Here is a 25108-nt window from a genome sequence, read left to right as displayed (position 1 = left end):
TTACAGAATGGTTACGTATGACATCAAAAGCACAAGTGAAAGACACCATCAAGAAAGTGAAAAGACAACACACAGAATGGGGGAAAATACTTGTAAATCATGTATCTAATAAGGAAGTTGTTTCCAGAATATATAAAGCATGATTACAACTCAATAAAAACACAAACAGCCTACTGTGATATTTAAAAATGGGCAAAGGCCAGCCCAGTGGCATAGTGGTTAAGTGTGCGTGCTCCACTTCAGCAGCCCAGGGTTTGCAGGTTCGGATCCCGGCATGGACCTGGCACCATTCATCATACCATGCTGTGGTGGCATCCCACATAAAGTAGAGGAAGATGGGCACAGATGTTAGCTCAGCAACAATCTTCCTCACAAAAAATAAAAATAAATTAAATAAAATAAAAATGGGCAAAAGATTTGAATAGATTTTTCTTCAAAGGAGGGATGCAAATAGCTAATAAGCACATGAAAAGGTGCTTAACATCATTAGTCATCAAGGAAATGCAAATCAAAAGCACCAGGAAATACTACTTCACACCCAGGAGGATGGCTAGAATTAAAATGACAGATAATAACAAGAGTTGATGAGGACGTGGAAAAACTGAAACCTTCATACACTACTGGTGGGAATGTAAAACGGTGCAACCACTTTGGAAAACAGTCTGGCAGTTTCTCAAAAACTTAAACACAGAATTAGCACATGACCCAGCAATTCCACTCGTAGGTATATACCCAAGAGCTATGAAAACATACATCCACACAAAAACTTGCACATGAATGACCATAGCAGCATTATTCATAATAGCCAAAAGGTGGAAACAACCCAAAGGTCTATCAACAGATGAATGAATAAACAAAGGGTATATCTACATAATGAAATACTATTTGGCCATAAAAGAGAATAAAGTACTGATACATGTTACCCATGTCAACATGGATGAACCTTAAAAATGTTATGCTAAATGAAAGATAGCAGTTGCAAAAGACCATGTATTATATGATTTTATTTATATGAAACAGGCAAATTCATAGAGACAAAAAGCTGATTAGTGGTTGCCGGGTTGGAGGAGATGGAGGAGCAGTTTGGCGGGGGGACTGCTAAAGGATACGGGTTTCTTTTGGGGATGATGAAAATGTTCTAAAATTGTGGTGATGACTGCAAAACTCAGTGACTGTACTACAAACGAGTGAATTGTACCCTTTAAGTGGGTGGATTGTATGATACATGAATTATAACTCATTGAAGCTGTTACCACAAGAGAAAGAAAGAAAATAAATACAGCCTTTGGGAAACCAAGTATCAGGGAAAGCATGAACACAGTTCTCTGCCACACAAATCACACTGCCCCCTGCATCTGAAGATGTCCTGGGTCACCACTAGCTGGGGACGACAACTAGTTGAGCCTCACCTTTCACCAGCTAGGGGAGGAGAGTCACTTTCCTGACCCTCGCTTTTCCTGGTCCTCATCCACCCTTCTACTCATGCTCTGGAGGTTCTCCACCCTCAAAGGGCTAACTGATTTTTCTCCACTTCAGCTAGAGGAATCTAACTCAATAAAACAGAGCACAGCGACTGCATTCCGGAAAACGACATACGTGTTGAGGGATACGAGAGAGTCTTCAGGTGCTACAAAAGTAGGACGCTTTTATTTTCAAGTTTTACTACTGATGACGACACTGCCCACAGGTCTCCAAAGAGCTGGCCCAAGCAGGGAACTGACGTGGGCAGTAAGATAGAGGACTGATTACAAAGAGGAGAGGCTAGCCACAACTAGAAGGACCTGCAACTAAGATATACAACTATGTACCAGGGGGGATTTGGGGAGATAAAGCAGAAAAAAGAAAGAAAGATTGGCAACAGTTGTTAGCTCAGGTGCCAATCTTTAAAAAAAAAAAAAAGAGGAGAGGCTGGTTTTCTCTTCCAATGTACCATAAGCTATCCTTCCCAAAGACTGCTATTCTCTTCCAGCTTTTCAGGTTGTTTTTTGCTCCCAACATTTTAGAATTTCTCTACAGGAAGCACTCAGGATAGCTTTTTGCTTTTAATAGTAACACCTCAGCTTTGTAACTCATAAGATTCGGCTCCAGGCAATAAATGGGTGAATTGTATGGTATATGAATTACACCTCAATAAAGTGTTACCAAAAAATTAACATATATGTTTGTATTTACATACATATATATAAAACCACCTTCAAAGGGACACAGGAGACTACAATTGAGGATCCACATCTTTCTATTACAGTCTGTTGTGCCATATAATGTGTCCCCCACCCCCCTCCCCAAATAGACTCCTGATTGTGACAAGGACTATGTCCACTAATATCTGCATTCCCCTCATCCACCATGAAGCTTTGTACACAGTAAGTACCTCAAGCATGCTGGCTGAGGTGAATGAACTGGGTATCAAACCTAGGAGGCACTTCCAAAAAGATTTTCTTAACTTGATCTGACCAATGGCTGTAGGACTAATATTCATGCATTGCCTTCTGAAACGACATTTTGAATGGATTAGTCTTGGGTTCTGATATAGTTGTTTGAAAAAGGGGGAATAAAAAAAGCATACAGAATGAGGTTTCCATACTGTAGCAAAGTTAAACATGTATTCCCAATAACACAAGCTCATTCCACCATGACTCAGAGAAAAAGTCTCCACATACCCTAGCCTCTCTATTCTTTTTGTGAAGCTTTTTATATTAGACATGGGCCAACACCTGCCTCAATCTCTGGAGCCTGGAGTCACTTTTTTTTTTTTCTTTTAATTTTTTAAAGTTTTTTCTCCCCAAAGCCTCCTGGTACATAGTTGTGTATTTTTAGTTGTGGGTCCTTCTAGTTGTGGCATGTGGGATGCCACCTCCACATGGCTTGATGAGGGGTGCCACGTCCATGCCCAGGATCCGAACTGACGAAACCCTGGACCCCAAAGTGGAGTGCGCGAACTTAACCACTGGGTCACCCGGTCAGCCCCCTGGAGTCATTTCTTTATCACTGCTAGTCTGTGGAGCCAAGAAGATTGACTCCAAGGTGAAAAGTAACTACCGGAACTACTAAGATAGCAGTAATACCCTGGTAAAATCACTAGGGAGTTGTATCAGAAGTTGGTCTGGTTTCTGTGAGTCAGTTTTAGGACACAGTAACACCCGTGGGTGACCTTGAGAGCAGCCCAGACAGTGCAGATATTGCTGTCTCGCCGTCTCTCTGTCTGGCATTCAGAGTTGCCTCACCCACTAGACTGTGGTCCTCTAGAGTAGGGTTTTCCTTATTTCTTTTAAAATAGTTGAGATATAAGTCAGAGGGAGAAAGTCAAATACCGTATGATTTCACTCAGAAGTAGAAGATAATAACAACGACAAACAAACACATAGCAATGGAGACTGGACTGGTGGTGACCATAGCGGAAGGGGTAGGGGGAGAAGGGGTGATTAAGCTTACATGTGAGGTGACGGACTATAGTTTTCGGGTGGTGAACGTGATGTAATCAAACAGAATTCCAAATATATTACGATGTACATCTAAAGCTATATAATGTTATCATCCAATGTTACGGCAATAAAAAAATAAATAATAAAATAGTTGAGATAATACAACATATACTTACTGCATATATTATTTTATCAATTAACTTTATTCTCTCTCATTAAAAACATAGGAAACATAATTTTATGTTATTTTATTTTTTTTTAAGATTTTATTTTTTTCCTTTTTCTCCCCAAAGCCCCCAGGTACATAGTTGTATATTCTTAGTTGTGGGTCCTTCTAGTTGTGGCATGTGGGATGCCGCCTCAGCGTGGCTCCATGAGCGGTGCCATGTCCTCGCCCAGGATTCGAACCGATGAAACCCTGGGTCACCTGCAGCAGAGCACGCGAACTTAACCACTCAGGCACAGGGCCAGCCCCGGAAGCATAATTTTAAATTTCTGCATGATAGTCCATCTTAAGGATGGCCCATAATTCATATAATCATCCCCCTATTGCTGGACATTTAGGTTGATTCAATTTTTCACTACTGTAAATAATTCTTGGTTCTGTGTAGAGATGGTGTATTGAAAACCTATAAATTTCACTCTCTCCCAAAACCTCACAAAAACTGCAGTAAAGCAATTTCTAAAAAGGCAACAATTCCCAAGAATTGAGAGGACAGAGGGGACAGCAACAACATAATTTTGACAGTTATAAATGATAAATGACTCAACTAGACCTGGGATACTAAAATTTTAAACTAGTTCTGGGGAAAACTAAAAAGTAACCCAACAGACACTGCAAAATCCTCAAAAAACCCCAGATTTAACAGTACCAGAACCTCTAGAACCAGGTGAAATGAGGGGAATACTAAGAAACCAGGTTGATGGAAAGCTATTTCAGAAGAGATGTCCAAACCCCTGTCTCCCCGCGCTGCTGGGGAACTACTCACCCTGGCACTATCTAGAGTGGTGAGAAAGACTGGAGGAGGGTACAACTGAGACGCTCTGGAGAAGACCCTAAGTGCAGACGAAAGCATAAACATTTACTGAAAAGAGGACGTACATACACATTCCAAAGGCTGAACTCAGCACTGAGACCTCCTCCCTCTAGCCTCCATTTGGTTTCCAGAACACTGGCAAACAAGCCCTAACCTTCCAGGATACTGGAAGTTTCCTCTGAGGAATGTGAACACCCTGAAGAAAGTCCCAAAGATGTTGACATGGGCTTCCTCTACAAAGACTGAGGCATATGAATCCGCAGGCAAGCAGAAAGGGGGTCACTTCACCTCGGCCCTCAGGGCTTCCAATCAGCTCCCTGCTTGTTAATACAAGGAAGACAATCAAGGACTACTGAACCACCAAGGATGACCAGACACCTGACAAAGCCTCTAACATGAAAGACAGTAGCTAAATGAACTAACCAAAAGACAATTTGGAGGAAAATGACTATGCGAAGGGAAGAAAACTAAAAAAAGAAAACAAAAACTATCATTAAAATCCTCAGAGAGATAAGAGAAGACCTTGCATCTGAAAAACAAGTACTACAAGAAGCTATACAAAACAGAAACCAAGAACAAAAAAAGAGGTCTTAGTGATATAATTGTAGAGAGAAAAAACTGAATACATGGGTTGAGCAAAAAAGACAGATGGAAAACAGAATTTTTTTTTTTCATTAGAGAACTACTGTAAGAGTTCTAATATCCAAATATGGAGAGTTATAGAAAAACTAAAAACTAAGAAGAAGGAATCATCAATGAAATAATACAAGAGAATTTCCCACCATGGAAGGTTTTCTGGTTGAAAGGGCCCTCCCCAAGCATCCCGTACAATGAAGGGGTATAAGAAGCACTAAGGCACATCGTTAGGAAATTACAGAACAATGAAAATAAAGAGATGATTCTTCAACTTTTCTGAGAATGAAACATCTGTCACATGTCACATAAAAAGGATCAGGAATCAGAAAGACTTCTCAATAGCCTCTGGAGGCTGGAAGTCAACAAAGCAATGCCTTTGAAGTTGTGAAGGAAAACGTAACTCCAACCTTAGAATTTGATACTCATTTAAACTATTACACTTACACAGTAAGCTGAAAAAGCAATGGGTGTAGACAGAAGAAAAACAGAAGTAGATACGTCTCCAGAAAGAGTATCTTCAGGAAAACAAAAACCATTTAAACTAATAAGATCACCTGATAAGACTAACCTTGTAGAAAACAGGAGGCTACTGGAAGATGTGGGAAGAATCAGGAATGCATGAAAGAAAAATAACCAAGTGAAAAAAGGTAAAACTAAACAGAGGGAAAATAAAACTAACCAAAGGAAAAACAAAACTAAAGGAAAGTTAATGACATTCAGTGACCATGCTCTGCTGTGAATAATGTCTGAATATAAACACTGAATGTTCAAATAAATGTTGAATTTGATTTAACCAAATGGTTTTTAAACTATATTAGAAAAAGAGAGAAGAGACGGTGGTGCAAGAGAGCTAAATCCTCATTTACCATTTATCGAAAATAGACAACGTCAAAAATGAACGAATCAAAGGATAATATAATACATATTCATTTATAAACACGGAGGTTTGTAAATGTCAGACAAATCAAATTTTCGTTGTTTTAGAGTGGAAAGTGTCTCCATCTGAAGAGGACCTGGAAATGGGAAGAGGTGGGCAAAGAACTCGGCTTGTAGCCTAAAAAAATTATGTAACTTTTTAAATGAAGTGTACGTGTTACTTTGATATAAACTTAAAAAGCATGTTGCAAAATATCTGCACTTTGTCTCTCTCATCATTGAGTTTTAAACAAAGTCCCAGAAATAGTACTCAGGTGACTATTTTTTTTGAGGAAGATTAGCCCTGAGGTAACATCTGCCGCCAATCCTCCTCTTTTTTTCGCTGAGGAAGACTGGCCCTGAGCTAACATCCATGCCCATCTTCTTCTACTTTATACGTGGGGTGCCTGCCACAGCATGGTTTGATAAGCAGTGTGTAGGTCCACACCTGGGATCCGAACTGGTGAACCCCCAGGCTGCCGAAGTGGAGTGTGCAAACTTAACTGCTGCACCACCAAGCCAGGCCCTCAGGTGACTATTTTTAATCATCAGGTGAGTATTTAAATTTATAAGCCAAGTATATGCCAGGCCCCTTGAGACACTGTAAACCTGGTCAGATTGCTGAGGGTCAGGAGAGACAAAGATTATTTTTAGGAAGCAGCAGCAGGAACCGCTTCTACAAGACAGGTGAGCACGAGTGTGGAAGTCACTGAAAATCCTCAGAATAGTAGATTTGGGAATTAGGAAGGACCAGAACATACCATACCATGAAACTGAAACACAATCAGCAGCACAAAAAGGAGGAATAGTCGCCTGCAGATACAGTCCACTTGCCACCACTAAGTTCTCCAAGACACTGCTAAGAGGCCTTTAGAAATACCCTGACACAATCCAGGTGTAGCATCCAGTAATAAAGGAGAGCCAAATTTGTTCAACTTAACTGTCTGAAGTAGAAAGGATTAACAGAAGACTGTAGCCTCCTAAAACAGGTTCAAACGTCCCAAATTGGCTGCAGTGAAGAGAAAAATAGCTGTTTAAGAGGGTAATATATCCTGGTTATTTCTTTTCTTTTTTTTTTTTTGAGGAAGATTAGCCCTGAGCTAACTGCTGCCAATCCTCCTCTTTTTGCTGAGGAAGGCTGGCCCTGAACTAAAATCCATGCCCATCTTCCTCTACTTTATACATGGGACGCCTACCACAGCATGGTGTGCCAAGCAGTGCCATGTCCACACCCGGGATCCGAACCGGCAAAGCCCGCTGAAGCAGAACATGCGCACTTAACCGCTGTGCCACCGGGCCGGCCCCAATCCTGGTTATTTCAACGCCCTCAAGAGTCCAGATTTCCAAATGACCTAGAGAACAACAAACCAGCCAGAAATAAACCTTAATCCTTCTTTTCACCAGAGATAAAATCAGGAGAAACAGCGATAAGGATAGCATTTATTCTATCCCTACAAATTAGGTGGTCCAGGCTTGAGAAAAACAGAGTAAAAATACAGTTGAGAGTTCAGAGCATCCCTGTGGCCGGAACTTAACATCAGCCTGGGAAACCAGGTCACCACCTACCCTTCAACAAACCTTAAGACCTTCCCAAACTTAGTCGAAACACAAAAGTCAGGGCAGAGCAGAAGGCAGTCTCCCACTACCAAATCATGCAGTCCACCTTCCCACATTTAGGGAAATCACAGGGATCAGGATATCCAGAATACAATAAATAAGCTTTGCCCCGGGAAAAATCATCTTCATGATCACAATATCTCCCCTGTGACAAGTATGAGATTTTAAGGCCCGTGGCCTTCATAGCCCAGGGTACATACCACCATTGAGGTAGGCTTCTAATGTAAACTTTCACCTAAAAGTTCCATAACGTAGCATAAAATTAAATCAAACATCCTGAACTCTTGAGAGGACTGGTAGTCTGAAAGTTCCCCAAACCACATGTTGAAAGACACAAGGGTCGGAGAAGTGACCTGTCCCAGTTTGCACCAGAATTCTTTTTAAACTTTTTTTTTTTCCTTTTTGAGGAAGATTAGCCCTCAGCTAACTACTGCCAGTCCTCCTCTTTTTGCTGAGGAAGCCTGGCCCTGAGCTAACATCCGTGCCCATCTTCCTCTACTTTATATGTGGGATGCCTACCACAGTATGGCGTGCCAAGCGGTGCCATGTCCGCACCCGGGATCCGAAACAGCGAACCCGGGGCTGCTGAGAAGTGGAACGCGTGAACTTAACCGCTGCGCCACTGGGCCGGCCCCCAGAATTCTTTTCTTAAAGATTCTATTTTTCCCTTTTCTCCCCAAAGCCCCCTGGTACATAGTTGTATATTTTAGTTGTGGGTCCTTCTAGTTGTGGCATGTGGGACGTCGCCTCAGCATGGCCTGATGAGCGGTGCCATGTCTGCACCCAGGATCCAAACCGGGGAAACCCTGGGCCACCTGAAGTGGAGCACGTAAACTTAACCACTCGGCCTCTGGCCGGCCCCTGCACCAGAATTCTTCATCTACATATCACACACCTCCACAATGATGTCTTGCGCTATGCCCGGAAACTGCCTTTCCTCTGGCTTTGGAAAAGAACACGCGGCCTGTGAGGAGCCTATTAGCATGTGATAACTCAGATTCTGTTTTGCGGCCTGCTAGAAACTATAGACTTTTCTTTCATAAGTGTTGAAATCAGATGCATAGCTTCTGAGTGTGAATCACAGGTAACTGTAATAATAACAAAAACAATAACAATGATAATAATAGTAGTAACACATGTAATACGTACTATATGGCAGGCACTGTTCTAAGCCTTTTACAAATGATAACCAATTTAATTTTCATAACTCCCCTATGAGGTAGGTACTATTGTTATCTCCATCTTTACAGATGTGGAAACTGAGGCACGGAAAGGTTAAGTAAATTTCAGTGTCACACTGTATTTGTGGATTCCAGCCCAATTCCACTTGATGAATGAATCCTCAAACACTTAGACTGACCTGCCTATCTCTCTCTCTCTTTCTTTCTTTCAATCATTCAACAAACATTTGCCACATTCCCACTGTTGGGGCTATATGGGTGGTAGGATGTATAAGACTCAATCCTGACTCCAAAGAACCCCGAGGCTAGGAGGAAGATAAGGCAAATTAAAGTGAAAAAACTGTGAAATTTTCCCTGACTTTCCTCCTTACCTCTCATCTCAAGTCAGAATTCCCAGCCACTAGCCTGTAATGGTTCCTTGAAGCAGGGGGCCTCAGCCAAGGATGGCTCCTTCCCAATCCCGGCTGCTCTACAGAAATAAGAGATTACTTTTTCAGAGGGAATTGGGGCAGGCTCCCTGGAAGGGATGACATTTGAGACAAGTTCTGAGTGGGGAGATGCAATATGACAGTATTTATGAAGGGAGAATAAAAGATCTGCAAAGAAATACCAGATAAACAGATTGGGTGGGAGGTTAAGGGAGGGTTATTTATGTGTGCTATTTATCAAGAAACCTATTTATGTGTTATTAAAATAAATGTTCAGGAATGAAATAAAAGGGGGGTAAGATCTGGTTATGCAAAGATGGGCAAGGCAGGCCATGAGGAATCTGTCCTACCTAAATACAGCACATGTTGTTCCTAGAGCTGGGAGGTGAGAGGTACCTGTTCGTGGAGAACAGGCTCAGAAAGGAACGTTAAGGTGTGATAGTAAGGAACTCTGAATGCTAGATTTCCCAGCTTAGGCTTTGGTTGTTATACAACAGAGTCTTTTGAAGGTTTCTGAGCAGGAAAATTAGAGGTTATAGAAAAATTAATCTGCCCACGGTACTAAGGACAGTTTGAGAGAGAAAGGAAACAAAGAGCTATCAGTTAGGAGATTAACCAAGAGATAGGGGGAGAAAGAGCCCTGTGGAAGCCCGTAAATGTGGCCAAAAAGATGGGTCAAGGTCAGGGCACTACACTTAGAAGGGCTCCACATCTGGTTTAATACTCTGCTATCAACATTGTGAAATTCTTGATAATTTTTAATAGGGAGCTCTCATTTCCATTTTACATCAGGCCCACAAATTACCCAGCCATGGGAGGAAAGATGATGAAGTGCATTTTGGATACATGGAGCAAGAGCACTACTTAATAAGAAGAAAACAACCAGGGCCAGCCCGGTGGTGCAGCCGTTAAGTTTGCACGTTCTGCTTCTCAGTGGCCCATGATTCGCCTGTTCAGATCCCGGGTGCGGACATGGCGCTGCTTGGCAAAAGCCATGCTACGGTAGGCGTCCCATGTATAAAGTAGAGAAAGATAGGCATGGATGTTAGCTCAAGGCCAGTCTTCCTCAGCAAAAAGAGGAGCATTGGCAGCAGTTAGTGCAGGGCTAATCTTCCTCAAAAAAACCAAAACCAAAACAAACGAAAAAAATCAATACCATTTACAAGTGGTAAATACTTCACATTTTCCTGCCACTCACATTTCTCCCTGCTCTACATAATCTATAACATCAATAAATTAATTCTTTTTATAAGTGGAAGGAGTAAAATCATAACATTTTCTTTTAAAACCCCAAAGCCTTGCTACTATCTCCATTTTTCCAAACAAGGAGTCGATAAATAATAAAGGTACATGACTTAAAGTTACCAAGGGAACAGACTGAATAATTAGAAATTGTTGCATAAATATAATAAAAGGATAGAAGGGGCTGGTCCGGTGGCGCAGTGGTTAAGTCCGCACGTTTCGCTTCGGCGGCCCAGGGTTCGTCGTTCGGATCTCTGGTGCGGACATGGCACTGCTTGACAAGCCATGCTGTGGTAGGCGTCCCACATATAAAGTAGAGGAAGATGGGCATGGATGTCAGCTCAGGGCCAGTCTTCCTCAGCAAAAAGAGGAGGATTGGCAGCAGATGTTACCTCAGGGCTAATCTTCTTCAAAAATAAAAAGGATAGAAGAGGGAAGACACCATGGTGGAGAATATCAGCTAAATCCTTAGTATAAATACCAGCACAAACATAATATTTATTGAGGTAACTACGAAGAAACAACTAATAGAGTTTTAAAAGTAGTACTCCTGGGGAGAGGGAATGCAGCAGGGTGAGAAAAGGTGGATCAGGGGAGTATTTTTCAGGTTGAGCGCTTCTATATGATGTTTTTTTGTTTTTCGCTTTTTTTTAAAGATTTTATTTTTCCTTTTTCTCCCCAAAGTCCCCCAGTGCATAGTTGTGTACTTTTAGTTGTGGATCCTTCTAGTTGTGGCATGTGGGATGCCGCCCCAGCATGGCCTGATGAGCAGCGTCATGTCCGCACCCTGGATCTGAACTGGCAAAACTCCGGGCCGCCAAAGCGGAGCACACGAACTTAACTGCTGTGCCCCAGGGCCAGCCCCTGTATGATGTTTTTAAAACCACACGTGCATAATGTTACTTTAATAAAAATAAAAATATATTGGGAAAAAAACAAAAACAAAAAGCAAGGTCTAGGAGAGAACACAAAAGAAGACTGTCCCTAGCAGAGATTATACTGCAGTCTAGTTTCCCATTTTCAGGGAAATCTAACAATACAGTTCATGAGACACACCTGAAAAGGAGTGAAAAATCCCTCTGAAATCATAACTACTCAGTTCAGGAAAGTAAATTATAAACTCCCAGCCTTTTGGGAAATAATCTTTCACACTCAGCAAACTGAAGACAGTCTCTTAAATTCTTTACCCCCTTTTATCCTCTGCCCTGGGTGCATCCCTTTGCTCAATCTTCCCCAGATACCTCTTCTTTGGTTCAAACTTTGGTAACAATTATGTACAAAAACAGCCCTCTAGCATCAATAGAGAAGTACACTGCATTCTGCTACACAACTTGGTACTTGGTGAACGACCACACAAGCAGTAACGTATGTCAAGATATACGTACTATGGTTTAAAATAGGATGAAACAACAGAAAGCGCAAACGCACTCCCCCACTACCACAAACTATGCAGTCCAGTTTCTCACATTCCCTTATATTCCAAACACTCAACGCATACTGTCACTCTTCATGCAAGCTCTAGATCGTCACTTAACGAAATAAAGACTTCTCCAAACTGTAAATGCCAGATAATAGCGTTTTGGATACTGGAACATTTGCAATAATCATACTGTATGTACAATGTGAACAAGATCAGCAGACACTGCACTTATTTACATACTCCAAACACCTGAAAAAGTGACGTCATTCTATAGTTCCTGACAAATCTATCTGCGGTTTTTATGGATGTAGTAGGCTGAATAATAGCTCACCAAAAATGTCCATGTCCTAATTCTTGAACCTGTGACTATGTATAAAGGCCTAGTATAATCACAGTCCTTTATAATTAAGGAAGCAGGAAGACTAGAGGAAGAGGTCTAAGGACAGAAGAGACGTCAACAGAAACAAAATGCTAACTCACCAGACTTTGAAAGTGGAGTAACAAAACCTCAAGCAAGGAAATGCATACTGAGTGGCAGCCTTTTTAAGCCTAGAAAAGTTAAAAAGATGGCTCCCTAGAAGAAAAAAAAAAAAGGCAGCCCTGAACTTCAAAGCTTCTGACTTGCAGAACAGCATAAGCATTTCACCTACTTCCTTAAAGTTATCAGATAATACTGTTAAAGAAGAAGAGCAGTAGCCCATAAGACAAAAGCAAGAGAAAGTATCTTTCATTATACATGCTAAATCAGGGGAAAGCGCGAACGCAGTCCCCCACTACCACAAATTATGCAGTCGAGTTTCCCACATTTGGGGAAATCGCAGGGGTCAGCACATCCGGAGTGCAATGGATAAGCCTCGCCCTGGGAAAACCACCTTCGTGATCATGGTATCTCCCCTGCCAGGTAAGTATGAGTTGTTGGCATCGCCTGGCACCTCACCCTCAGATTCAAATCACTCTAAAGATAGGATCACTTTTCTCATGCATTCTACCGACCCTCATACTTCAAGAATAAAGAGTCTCCAAACTATAAATACCACGCAGCATATTTTGTATACCTCGATATTGCCAAAACCTTAGGAAATATATGCCTAGTGTGAGCACGACCAGCAGTCACTGCGCTTATCTACATATTCCACACCCCTTTTCTTCGCGGATCTGATTTAGCACGTCCTTTTCCTAGCATAGTTACAGCGGTGCTGTTCAAACAAAACTAAAGGTAAAGACGCTCTAAAAATACATAAATTAGTTTCTTCCTTCAAGAGCTTGGAGCTAAATGACGTCACTGTGATGTCTGGCACATTTCAGCAAGCTGCTATCCACGTAACCGAAAGAGCAAGTCTGAAAAGATGAAATTTGGCAAAACTACACTTGAAAATCCAGTCCATGTATTGCTAAAAATAGACTGTCGGTTCAAACCTTTGAGCACAAGCACAAAATATGCTCTCTTTCAAATATGCAGCAAATGATCACCCTTACGTGAAAGATCAGTTGCACAAAAGCTAATTCTAATTTTGAACCGAGACAACTAGGGGAAAGCTCACACAGTACGCCCTCTGCACACACACACATTTGGAGAAGTCCCAGGGGTCCGCACAGGAGGCGTGTGATGACGGCCTTCACCAGTGGAAACTACCTCCGGGATCAGAGTGTTTCCTCTCCCAAGCAAGAATAAGCTGTGTTTCCATTTATCCTTAAACCCTCCCGTGCTCAATACTGCATCCACAGGATCATCCATTTGCTTTTTCATGGGTGTCTCAGAAATCCAGAATAAGACTACTGCAGAATCCATCCTGAAAGACTCCTGATCCCTGCTAGACTCCTATTAGACTCCTCATCAGAGCAAATCCTGTCTCAGGCAATAGTTAATAACTCACATATTCCACATGCACATAATAAATATTATCAGTCTTCTCAATCCTCTCCTTCCTTCTTCACCGTACATTAGAATTGGAGTTTCCAAGTTTAACTGTTCCTCAGTGGTCTCTCCAAGATCAAACTAGAACTACCCTATTTCTCAAGTCTTTCTGTCTTGCAGAATGACTTCTGGTGTTCTCTCCTGTCCCAAAATAAATTAGCCAGAGTTTTGTATCTTTAAAACAGGAGAAATAATGCTGTTATAGAGAAAAAAAATACAGGGGCAGAGGGAGGAAGGGACTCTAACAGAGAGGTGCAACTATTCCTGAAGTCTGACCTTTTGTCAGTCTACCAGTTTGATATATATAGACTTTCTCCCTCTAAAGAAGTATTATGTAGTTTGTGTATATACATATATATATATATACACACACAGATACAAATAAACATACATATATGTATTTATAATCTCTAAACGAAATATCTACATTTTGTTTTGTGAAATAAAAGTTAAGATAACTTGAAATCTGGTTGGGAACCACTCAGATAAGGGAAAAAGGTGATATCTATGAACTAGACTATTGTTACCATCAAAGGATTCAAATTCAAAATGCCATTTTCAGAAGATTCGTGACTAGCAGTGCTTTCTTAAACAAATAACACAGAGCCCTTAAAGAAGCCATAGTCTTCACAAGGCTAATTTCAATATTCACAAGAACTTCATTGTTATTGGCTTATCAAAAAATTTGTCCAAGACGGTCTGCCTTAGGGCAAAAAGGTAATCGTCCTTCACCCTCTTGTAGCTCAAGGAGGTTAAAGAAAACATTAGTGCTATAATCCTCACAGAAGCCCTGCAGACCCTAATAACTTTTTAGGAGAGCCACAACATTTCTTTCATTAGAAAAATATAAGGAACTGTATGTTTCTTATGTATGTTAAATACTAACAGAAGTTAGCACATAAAAAGTGCAGAAGCTGCTGCTTCTGCTGCCTTTTTTTTTTTTTTGAGAAAGATTAGGCCTGAACTAACATCTGTGCCCATCTTCCTCTACTTTATATGTGGGACGCCTACCACAGCATGGCTTGCCAAGCGGTCATGTCTGCACCGGGGATCCCAACCAGCGAACCCCGGGCTGCCAAAGCGGAACATGCGAACTTAACCACTGAACCACCGGGCCGGCCCCAGAAACTTCTTAGGCCATGTTACAAAGGTTGCAAAACTCTGTTGCCAAAAGCAGACAAAGAAGACATAATACTCTCACAGATTAATCTCATTCATAAACAAAAATGCAAACTCAACTAAATCTATAAAGTCCTTATGAACTGATTAAGAGAACATACACAATAACTAACTAAATAACTAACTAACCCAATAAACTAGGTTTTATACCAGGAATATAGGACCTAAGTACATCAAAGTATATTATAAAGGTAGCATTCCAAATAGGTGGGGAAAAATTGATTACCCCAAAAAGAGTGCTTAGAAAATTGGCTCACCACTGGAAAGAAAGAAAAAATTGCTTACTTCCTCCTATTTTACATTTAAAAAATCAGATAGATTAAAATAGCAAAATTAAATTGTAAGCCACATGTAGAAAAAATACAGATGATTATGTTTATAATTTTGAAAAAAAAAGACTTTCTAAGCATGTTACCAAAGACAGAATTAAATACAAACTTTGACTGGATTTGCATACACAAAACCTCAATAAAGTGGAAAACTTTATAAAGTTTAAATTAACATGATGGGGCTGGCCCAGTGGCGCAGTGGTTAAGTTTGCACATTCTGCTTCGGCGGCCCGGGGTTGCCAGTTTGCTTCCCAGGGTGGACGTGGCACTGCTTGGCAAGCCATGCTGTGGCAGGCATCCCACATATAAAGCAGACGAAGATGGGCACAGATGTGAGCTCAGGGCCAGTCTTCCTCAGCAAAAAGAGGAGGATTGGCTGTAGATGTTAGCTGAGGGCTAATCTTCCTCAAAAAAAAAAAAAATAAATACACATGACAAAGTGGGAAGATATTTACAATATAGCAATTAGGCAAATATCCTGTATGATAGAATATGCATATGAGAGAGGGTAGGCAGCATACGGACTAAGAGCGTAAGTTTTTTGTTTTGTTTTGTTTTGTTTTAAGGATTTTATTTTTCCTTTTTCTCCCAAAGCCCCCTGGTACATAGTTGTGTATTTTTAGTGGGTCCTTTTAGTTGTGGCATGTGGGATGCTGCCTCAGTATGGCTCGATGAGCGGTGCCATGTCCATGCCCAGGATTCAAACTGGTCAAACCCTGGGCTGTTGAAACAGAGCACGTGAACTTAACCACTCTGCAACAGGGCCAGCCCCTAGAGCGTGAATTTTGATGTCAGACGAAGCTGAGCAGAATACCTGGCCCATAGTAAGCACAATAAATATTAGTTATTGTTTCTGATAATAAAAAGACATTGACGTATTACAGATACATATTTTAAATTAAAAGCAGCCCTGTTAAAAAGTGGGAAAGGATGTATACCCATGTTCATAGCAGCATTACTCACAACAGCTAAGAGGTGGAAGCAACCCAAGCGTCCATCCACAGATGAACAGATAAACACAATGAGGTGGTATATACATACAATGGAATATTATTCAGCCTTAAAAAGGGAGGACATTCTGACATGCTGCAACATGGATGAACCTTGAGGACGTTACACTAAGTGAAATAAATCAGTCACAAAAAGGCAAATACTATATGACTCCACTTATAAAAGGCATCAAGAATAGTCAGACTCATAGAAGCAGAAAGTAGAATGGTGGTTGCCAGTGGCTGGGGGAAAGGGAAATCTGGAGTTCTTGTTTAACGATTACAGAGTTTCATGTTTGCAAGATAAAGTTCTGGAGATCGGTTGCACAGAATTGTGAATATAATTAACACTACTGAAACGTACACTTAAAAATGGTTAAGATGGTACATTTTACGTTATGTGCATTTTATCACTACTAACAATTAAAAGTGGGCAAAAGATATGAGATAGTTACAATGATATATTTGGCCAATAAAATTACATGAAAAGATTTTTAACCTCTCTTAGTAATAAAAGACAATAACCATTTAAAGTCAGTTATACTTCAATAAAAAAAGAAAAAAAAACATTTAAAGACTGCTTTAAGGGCTAGTGCTGGGGTGGGGGTAGGAAAACCAGCCCTCATACACTGTTAGTAGTGTTAATTGGTGCAAATATTTGGCAATATGACTTAAAATGAAAATGTGCATACTCTTTGATCCAGGAATTCTACTTCCAGAAATGTATTCTGAGAGAGAGAGAGACTGAGCTCACTACTTCATTACAGCAAAAAACTGGAAATAATTCAACTGTCCAATTATAGGTTACCGATTAGAAAGACTGCCCTTAGGACAGAATAGTATGCAATCATTAAACTTAATTTTCAAATAATTTTTAATCACATGGGAGAAAGCTTTTGGCAAAATATTAAGCGAAAAACAAGATACACAAATTTCTTCATAATTTAATCAGAAGTATGTAAAATAAATAAATTATATGAACTTGTAGAAAGATTAAAACAAACCAAAATGTTAATATTATCTTTGAGTTGAAGAAAAAGTTTATGAATCAGTTTTATTTTCTTCTTTATATTTTATGTATTTTATTTGTTTTCTACAAGTAGATACTTGCTACAAGTACATATTTTCTACCATATTTAAGAGTACAAAATAGAAAAACATAGGGAAAGAGAAGCAGGTCAATTATCTAATCATCTATTCTTTTAACAAATATCTGCTGAGCACTTACTGTAGCCTTACAATGGGTTAGGGGCTCTAGGAAAACAACAGTGAGTAAAGCCCACATGGTCCACACTCTACTGAAGCTTTCCGTTTAGCTGGGGAGACATATGTTAAATAAATGACCACACGAAGGATCTGGTGCTATGAGAGCCTTAAAGGGGAGACTTTACCTAGTTTTGAGGGGGTTTCTTGGAGGTAGAGGTTCAGGGTCAGAGAAGGGGTCAATGAAGGATAAACAGTAGCTAACAGGGTGAAGCAGGGAGAATTAATATTATAGCCACGTGCAAAGGCTCTGTTGTGGGGTAAAGTCTGGCACACACAAGGAATTAGGGGCCAGAGTGGCTGAAGTGTAGAGACTAAACGGGAGGGAGGAAAAGGATGCTGCTAAAGAGGTAAACGGGAGTCAGACCATGCAAGGCTTTTTGTAAACCTTAAGAAATTTGGTCTCTATCCTAAAAGCAAAATACGGAGTGACAAGAACTGAAACGTACTTGCTGCAGCACTGAAGAACAGACTAGAGGGGAGATGACAAGATGCAGAGACTACTAAAAGGCTCTTGCAGTACCTATATGAGAAATGGTGGGAGCTTGGTCTAGGGAGGGAGACATGAACATAATCTAAATATTTTAGAGAGAAAATTGATAGGATTTGTGGATACATTGAACACAGGGAGTGAAAGGGGAAGAGGTATTGAGGATGATTCCTAGGTTTCTGGTTTGTGCAGATGGAAGGATGGATATTCAGTTCTTGGAAGCAGGGAATGCAGGAAGAGGACAAGGCTGGCAGTGGGCTGAAGATAATGAGTTAGGTTTAAGATAGGCTGAATTGGAAACTTTTTTTATTATCATTTTTATTATTGTCAAGGAGGCAATTAGGTATTTGCATATGGAAGTCAGAGAACAGGTCAGGGCTAGAAACATAAATTTAAGAATCACTGGCATATAGTCACTGAACCGTGAATGTGAATCAGATAGCAGAGAGAAAGACAGAGAGGGAGAGAATGAGGGAGAACAAGAGAGGAAAGAACAAATCAGAGTAGTCAGCTCTGCTATAGGGGCCTTAAAAGAACTCTAACATTTCATGCCCGGAGCATGAGCTTGCAAGGGAGACACAAAAGCCAGATGGGCAGGAAGGAAATCAGGAATGTGACATCACAGAAGTCAAGTGAGAAGAATGTTTCAAGAAAGTCTGCGGACAACAAATATATATTGAACTTCTACTATGTATAAGGCCTTGTGCAATTGATATTGCTACTCCAGATATATATGTTTGAGGCCTTAAGCCTTATCATAACCACGTCTAAAGCTAAGCTTTGATTTGGGGTTTTTTCTCAGTCCAAGCAGCATTCATTTCTCTCTCCTAATCCCTAATCCCCTTGAACATGCAAGGTCACCATTTTTAAAAGTTCTATGTTCTTAGACTAAAAGAAAACAAACTTTTCCTCAACTATAACAGAAATATTCATATTACTCCTCTCCCACATCTCTAGAAAATAGCCCAGTCACCATGAAAATGTCTCCTTATTTAAACACTTAGATTAACTGCAGATATTGACAGCAATAGCTCATTCCTATCCTTAGAAAGGACAGGAAATGTAACACAAGTCAGAAATACCCAATAATGATCCTGAGTGATTATAGACACCACGAGGGCAGAGACTCTGTCTTGTTTGCCCTGTCATCCTGCACATTACTAGCATTTAATAAATATTTAATCTTGCCTAAGTGATCCAATCTTCGATGTGCTAATTTTAAATAGGGATCCCAGTAAACTGTTCACAGGATATTATAATCATCAAGTCAAATAAAATAAAATATATAGAAGCACTTTTATTTGGCACTTTACAACTGTAGGCATTAAAGAAAAAGTTTCACAGTATTAGCACTCTGCTGAGCTAGGTGTTCAACAAGGCTTTATTCAACTGCATACATATTAGAATATTTTAAAATGGAGAAAGAAACTAAGGTTTATTATACACCTTTTCTGTGATAAATATTTTATATCTGTTTATTTAATATTTCCAACAACCCCACGAAATATTATCTACTTGCAGGTGAGAAAACTCAGTAACTTACTGAAAGTTTCACAGTTGGTAACTTCCAGAGATGTGATATAAGCCCAAATTTGTATGACTTCACAGCTCATGCTCATTTGCCTATAGCAGTGCCTCTCAAACTTTTTCATCAAGTAACCCCAAATTACAAACGAAAATAAAAACATTCTCAGGAGGCTTTGGGAGACTACCGAAGGATCCAGTTTAAACTGGATCTTTCTTCAAAGTCTTATGTTCATCTTAAAATTTATTTTTGTATTTGCATTTTACTCTACACTTCATTAATGCTTGTTTAACAGAAAATGTTTTAAATGGTTTACCTGTTAAATCATTCAATTCTTCCCTCTCTAAAGAAAATATGTGAGAAGACCTGACACCATAGGAAGGTGCACCTTCCATAAAAATCCCATAGCTTTGTTTAGTTCTTGGTACCTGGCCTCAAAACCTGGATTGCAGTTGGAATATAGAGCAAATTGCATTAAAGAAATCTTAAGATGATGACGAAAACAATAATTATAAACAACCCAAGGGTCACAATACCAACACATATTGTATAGCTACAGAGTCGACTAGTTTCTTAACTCTCCACTGCCAATGAAACAAAATTCAAAACACGACCGATTCCATTCAGTTCGACCAAACTAACTGAAGAGCCATCGCTGAATATAACACCGTCTCTTCACCCAAGACTCTGGTTGCCTTATAAGGATAAGCACGAATTCTCCCTACGGACAACATTTATGCAATGCCCAACGTGCGCCCAGATGTGGATCATACCAGAAGTTAAGCAATGTACCGAGTGGCAAACAAACCACATTTTGACCAGTCCTACCAGACTTTCCTTGCCCTACCAAATGAAGGACAAATACTTCTTGCATTCCCCACCCCCCACCCCAAGAGAAGCTCAGAATTTGGGGGTAGCTCGGGGTGGAAAAATGGGTACCAGGTTTTAATTTGGGCTTTAAGAAAACTGTGTTCTGAGCTTCCATGTCCCTATCTTCCTCGCGGCATGGTTGTGAGCATTTGAAATGCGTGGTATTTGCTAGCGTGCTCAACATGTTTCCTCCCTCATATCTTATATACTTAAAGGGCTCTGATTTGCCCTTAAAAAATCTTTCTTAAGATTTAAGCAAGAAAGAAAAGCCAAGGCTAAGAATCATCGCACAAGGTAGGCAATGAATTACTCCCGTAAATAAAACATACTAGGCAAGGGAACACTTCGTAACCACCTTCCAAACCGCCTCTCAATTCCCTCCGAGTTCTCTATTTTAGAAGCGGTCCCTTCCCAACTCTGTACCAGAGCAGGACCTCTTGAGCAACCCAACCACTTCCTCTCAGGCCCGGGGGACCCCATGCCCAGCGCGACACGTGGACATTACTTGCTTACGTTTCCAGCTACTTCTTAAGTTAGGCGGGCCGTGAAGAACTAACGGTCTCATAAACCACCATGCTCCAGACTGCACTCGCGGGCTGGCGTGGGTGGGGGTGGCGATCTGGCGCCTAGTTCTTTCCGCGCGCTGGGGGGCCGGCCCACAATCCCTCGCGAGGGCGAGGACGGGAAACGCGAGGGGGGCAGGCGGGGGGACAGGGGGACAGAAGAGCCAAGAGACTGGAACCCTCTAATGAGGACGCAGATTCTTCCTTTTAGACCATTCCATACCCGAAACCCGTAACTGCCTAGTGTGTATGTGTTACTCCCACTCGGGGATATCATTCTTATTAACAACCCTGAGGTTTCCACCCAACGGGCCAGGACGCAGGGGAGGAAATGTGGTGTGTAGGGTTCACTGGGCCTGGCTCTCCATCCTGTGGTCTCCATCCATCCATCCTTTTATTGTCAGGATGTACGTTTGATGGGTAAACCTTAACTGCGATTTGGAAGAATCACAAAGGAAATGCTGTGGACCTGTGAAAACTTAATACGCTTCCACAGAGCCCCAAGGCCCAAGGCCGCATGCAGCCAGGCCTTAGACCCCGCCTCTTCCGCCTTACGTCTGACGTCACTCGGCGCGGCCGAGAGCGGGCGAGCCGGGTTTGGCTGCCCGGGTTTTAGCGGCTCTGGGTGTGCGTGGAGACCGGCTTTGAAATGCAGCGGGATTTAGGGAGTTTCCCTCTGTCCCCAGGGGTGCGGGTGAAGCTGGTGTCTGCAGGTTTCCAGACTGCTGAGGAACTCCTAGAGGTGAAACCCTCCGAGCTCAGCAAAGGTAACGACCCCCGACGGCAAGCCGAGGCGCACTGGCCGCCGTCTCTGCCGCCTTCATCTCCATCTCCATCTCCATCCTCCCGCCTTCAGGCTTCAGCCGGTCTCCGCCAGGTTCTGCTGCCGCCCGCCGCTGCGTTTACGACGTGAAACGGTTCCGTGACTCCACGTAAACATGGTTTGAATGGTTAGAACTGTGGTCTCGAAAACAGTTACTAATTGCTTTCTCTGCCAGTGCCTGCTGAATGCCCTGAGGATTATCTCGTTTATATTCTAAAGAACCTTCTCACGTGTATTATGTCCAATATAGATGGAGGAACTGATGCTTGGGGAAGTTAAATAACATTTCCTGATGCCTGGGCTAGGTAGTTATGGGGCCAAGATTGGACCCCAGACAAGCTGCCTTGTTTTCGCTGTTTCAAAATCCAAGGGGTGAGGATTAAATTTGAGAAATGCAGGATTCGAGATAGTGATGCGGGATTGGTAAGCCAAGGAATCGAAAGAAAGATTTCTTGGACTCTCAAGGTCTGGCAGTAGTGCTCTTTTATTTAGAGAATGGTGTGGAATAGCATGGGGACAGGACCCAGGGGCAGTAAAGAGCTGCTGCAGCCATGGGGACAGGACCCATGGGCAGTGAAGAGCTGCTGCCCTGAGTTGAGGGTTAGGGCTAAATTTACAAGGCACGGGTATGTGACTTATTTTACTGGAAAAAGGAAAGATGATGTAAAAAGTCATTAAATGATTTCAGTGCAGATGGGGTCTGGTTATTGTGCGGTCATATAACTTTAGATACGAATCTGGTCATATAGATCGGCATGTAGGTGAGGATGCTGGGCTTCTCTCCCTGGGGCGGTCCTAATTCATACCATAAAAATCCACCGGGTCACATAGATCTGCATGTAGGCCAGGTCACCTTGGGTTTCTCTACCTGGGGCAGCCTTAATCCACATCAATAGGACTAGAGATAGTAAGAGTGAGAAAGGGAATAGAATCCCCAGAACTTGGAGAAAGCAGTAGAAAGAAGACATCGCTTTTCTTATGTAATTCACTGAAAAAAAACAAAACCTCACATTCCAGAACACTAGATTGTTTGTTGGTGGGAACCACTGTATCCTGAGGTACAAAATGAAGCCGTCTGCGGTCAGTCTCACTGTGCACATTATACTACAGTTTGCCGAGAACTGTGCTATTAAGATAGAACAGAATTTTAAATCATTGCCCTTAACAATGAAAAATAAGGAGTTTCCAACTTGCCGCTCAAGAATAAATGTTGTACACCCAATGTTAACTATTTGTTTTAAATCTTTCACTGCCGACTGTGCTATATTGTTGGATAGGAATGAAACTGTGTAGTTGAGGAAGCATAAGTGTATTGTTTAAAATATTTGTGCTTCAAATAATTGTTCTCATTAAATAGTTTGGAGTGATACATGAATTTTTCATACTAGCGTTTCCATGAAAAATTTTTATTATGAATGATACATGCCTATGCACTTCTAAAGTTGCATCCCGTTTTAGTCCATTAAAGAGGCCATTTTCATTCTCTGCGAGAAAATAATTTGTATGCCTCAGACAGCAAGATAACTATGGCTTCTTAAGACCAAAAGGGATAGTAAAAGGACTGAGTGCTAGTACATTTTTATTTCTACCTCCTGAGATACTCTTGTAGGTACTCAGAAATGCTTTAGAGGTTTAGGTTTCTGAGGTAATAAAAAAATCTTTTAAGTATGTGGAGACTGAGAAAATATAAGTAAATGTCTTTATTAACTTGAGAAATTAAATAGTGAAAAGTTACATTTTTATGTTTCTCTTGACATCACTCTTGTTATCTAATAATTAAAATTAATGAGGACAACCTACTAGCATGTTCGACTGTGTTAAATCTCTAAAATCAGGTTTGTTTGTTTTTTTATTTTACTTTCAGAAGTTGGGATATCTAAAGAGGAAGCCTTAGAAACTCTGCAAATTGTAAGAAGAGAATGTCTCACAAATAAACCAAGATGTGTTGGTACAGCTGAGTCAGGCAAGAAGTGCACAGCACTGGAACTGCTTGAGCAGGAGCATACCCAGAACTTCATAATTACCTTCTGTTCAGCACTAGATAATATTCTTGGGGGCGGAGTACCCTTGACCAAAACAACAGAAATTTGTGGTGCACCAGGTGTTGGAAAAACACAATTATGGTAAAATAAAACGTTCCCCTCTTAAGGGTGGGCCTAGCTAACGTTTATGTAAGTAATAGAGTATTGTGCTGTGGTTGTACAGTCAGGAAACCAAAAAAGCCAGGTGTGTGCTCTTAATTGTGAGTGTGTGTACGCGTGCATCAAACAAAAATCAACCATTGGTGTTACTTAAGCACTCTATCTTGATAAATTGATAAAATTATTTTGATATCAAAAAAATGTTTCTTTTGGGGCTGGCCTGTGGCTGAGTGGTTAAGTTTGCACACTCTGCCTCTACCTCTTGGATCCTGGGCATGGACCTACACACCTTTCATCAAGCTGTGCTGCAGTGGCATCCCACATAGAAGAACTGTAATGACTTAAGACTAGAATATACAACCATGTACTGGGGCTTTGGGGCAGAAAAAAAGAGGAAGATTGGCAACAGATGTTAGGTCAGAGCCAGTCTTCCTCACCAAAAAAAAATTTCTTTTGCAACATGGTAAGTAGTCATTAGAGTAAAAAGGCAATCTTTTACTTTTTTATATAATTAATTCCTGCGAATATATTTGAAAGTCAAATGTTTGAAAGTATATTTTTGTATAATAAGAAAGTTGTTCCTTTCCCAGAGGCCTAAAAACCACAAAATAATCTTTCATCATGGTTTTATAGGCATACCCTTCCCCTAATCCAAGCATCGATTGATTCAAATATATTTGGAGCCATGGAAAGTCACCCACCTTTGTTGCCTTGGGGTGTATATTTGCGTTTATAAAACATTTAGTGGCACCTAATGGGTGGTGATCTGGAGTCTGAAAAACATTGTCTTAGATGATCATGATAATGATTTGGTCATTTGACTTTCTCTTGACAGTATGCAGTTGGCAGTAGATGTGCAGATACCAGAATGTTTTGGAGGAGTGGAAGGTGAAGCAGTATTTATTGATACAGAAGGAAGTTTTATGGTTGATAGAGTGGTAGACATTGCTAATGCCTGCATTCAGCACCTTCAGCTTATAGCAGGAACACATTTGGGAGAGGGTAAGTTAGCAAGTGATTCTGTTTTTTCTGTATAATAAAAGTAATTTGCATTTGTATCCATCTCAAGCCTCAGCAAGAGAGCATTTGGAACGTGAAGCTTAATGACTTGATAGTATATGGG

At 41.0% G+C, this 25108-nt stretch overlaps 2 protein-coding genes and 2 non-coding genes across 14 annotated transcripts in view; 1 reads left to right on the top strand and 3 right to left on the bottom strand.

Moving 5' to 3' along the window:
* Positions 1-21099, bottom strand: part of TEX14 (testis expressed 14, intercellular bridge forming factor) — a 130346-nt gene extending 109247 nt beyond the window's left edge. For all 8 annotated transcript variants that reach the window (XR_011493750.1, XR_011493751.1, XM_014826764.3 and 5 more), the window contains exon 1: positions 20972-21099. The gene's annotated coding sequence lies outside the window, so the exon portion shown is untranslated. The remainder of the gene's footprint in view (positions 1-20971) is intronic.
* LOC123276507 (U1 spliceosomal RNA) lies at positions 7626-7785 on the bottom strand. The gene has a single exon (XR_006513012.1). It is a non-coding gene; the product is annotated as a U1 spliceosomal RNA (small nuclear RNA).
* LOC123276541 (U1 spliceosomal RNA) lies at positions 12644-12807 on the bottom strand. The gene has a single exon (XR_006513044.1). It is a non-coding gene; the product is annotated as a U1 spliceosomal RNA (small nuclear RNA).
* Positions 21100-21580: 481 nt separating the features above from the next.
* The window catches only part of RAD51C (RAD51 paralog C), a 32840-nt gene continuing 29312 nt past the window's right edge, over positions 21581-25108 (top strand). For all 4 annotated transcript variants that reach the window (XM_014826751.3, XM_044744737.2, XM_014826755.3 and 1 more), the window contains exons 1-3: positions 21581-21788; positions 23709-23967; positions 24821-24987. In XM_014826751.3, the coding sequence (XP_014682237.1) occupies positions 21671-21788; positions 23709-23967; positions 24821-24987 (544 nt within the window). In that variant the 5' untranslated portion in view covers positions 21581-21670. The remainder of the gene's footprint in view (positions 21789-23708; positions 23968-24820; positions 24988-25108) is intronic.

Source organism: Equus asinus, chromosome 13 (genome assembly GCF_041296235.1).
Source record: "Equus asinus isolate D_3611 breed Donkey chromosome 13, EquAss-T2T_v2, whole genome shotgun sequence".
Classification (NCBI taxonomy): Eukaryota; Metazoa; Chordata; class Mammalia; order Perissodactyla; family Equidae; genus Equus; species Equus asinus.
This window is presented reverse-complemented; position numbering and strand designations above follow the sequence as displayed.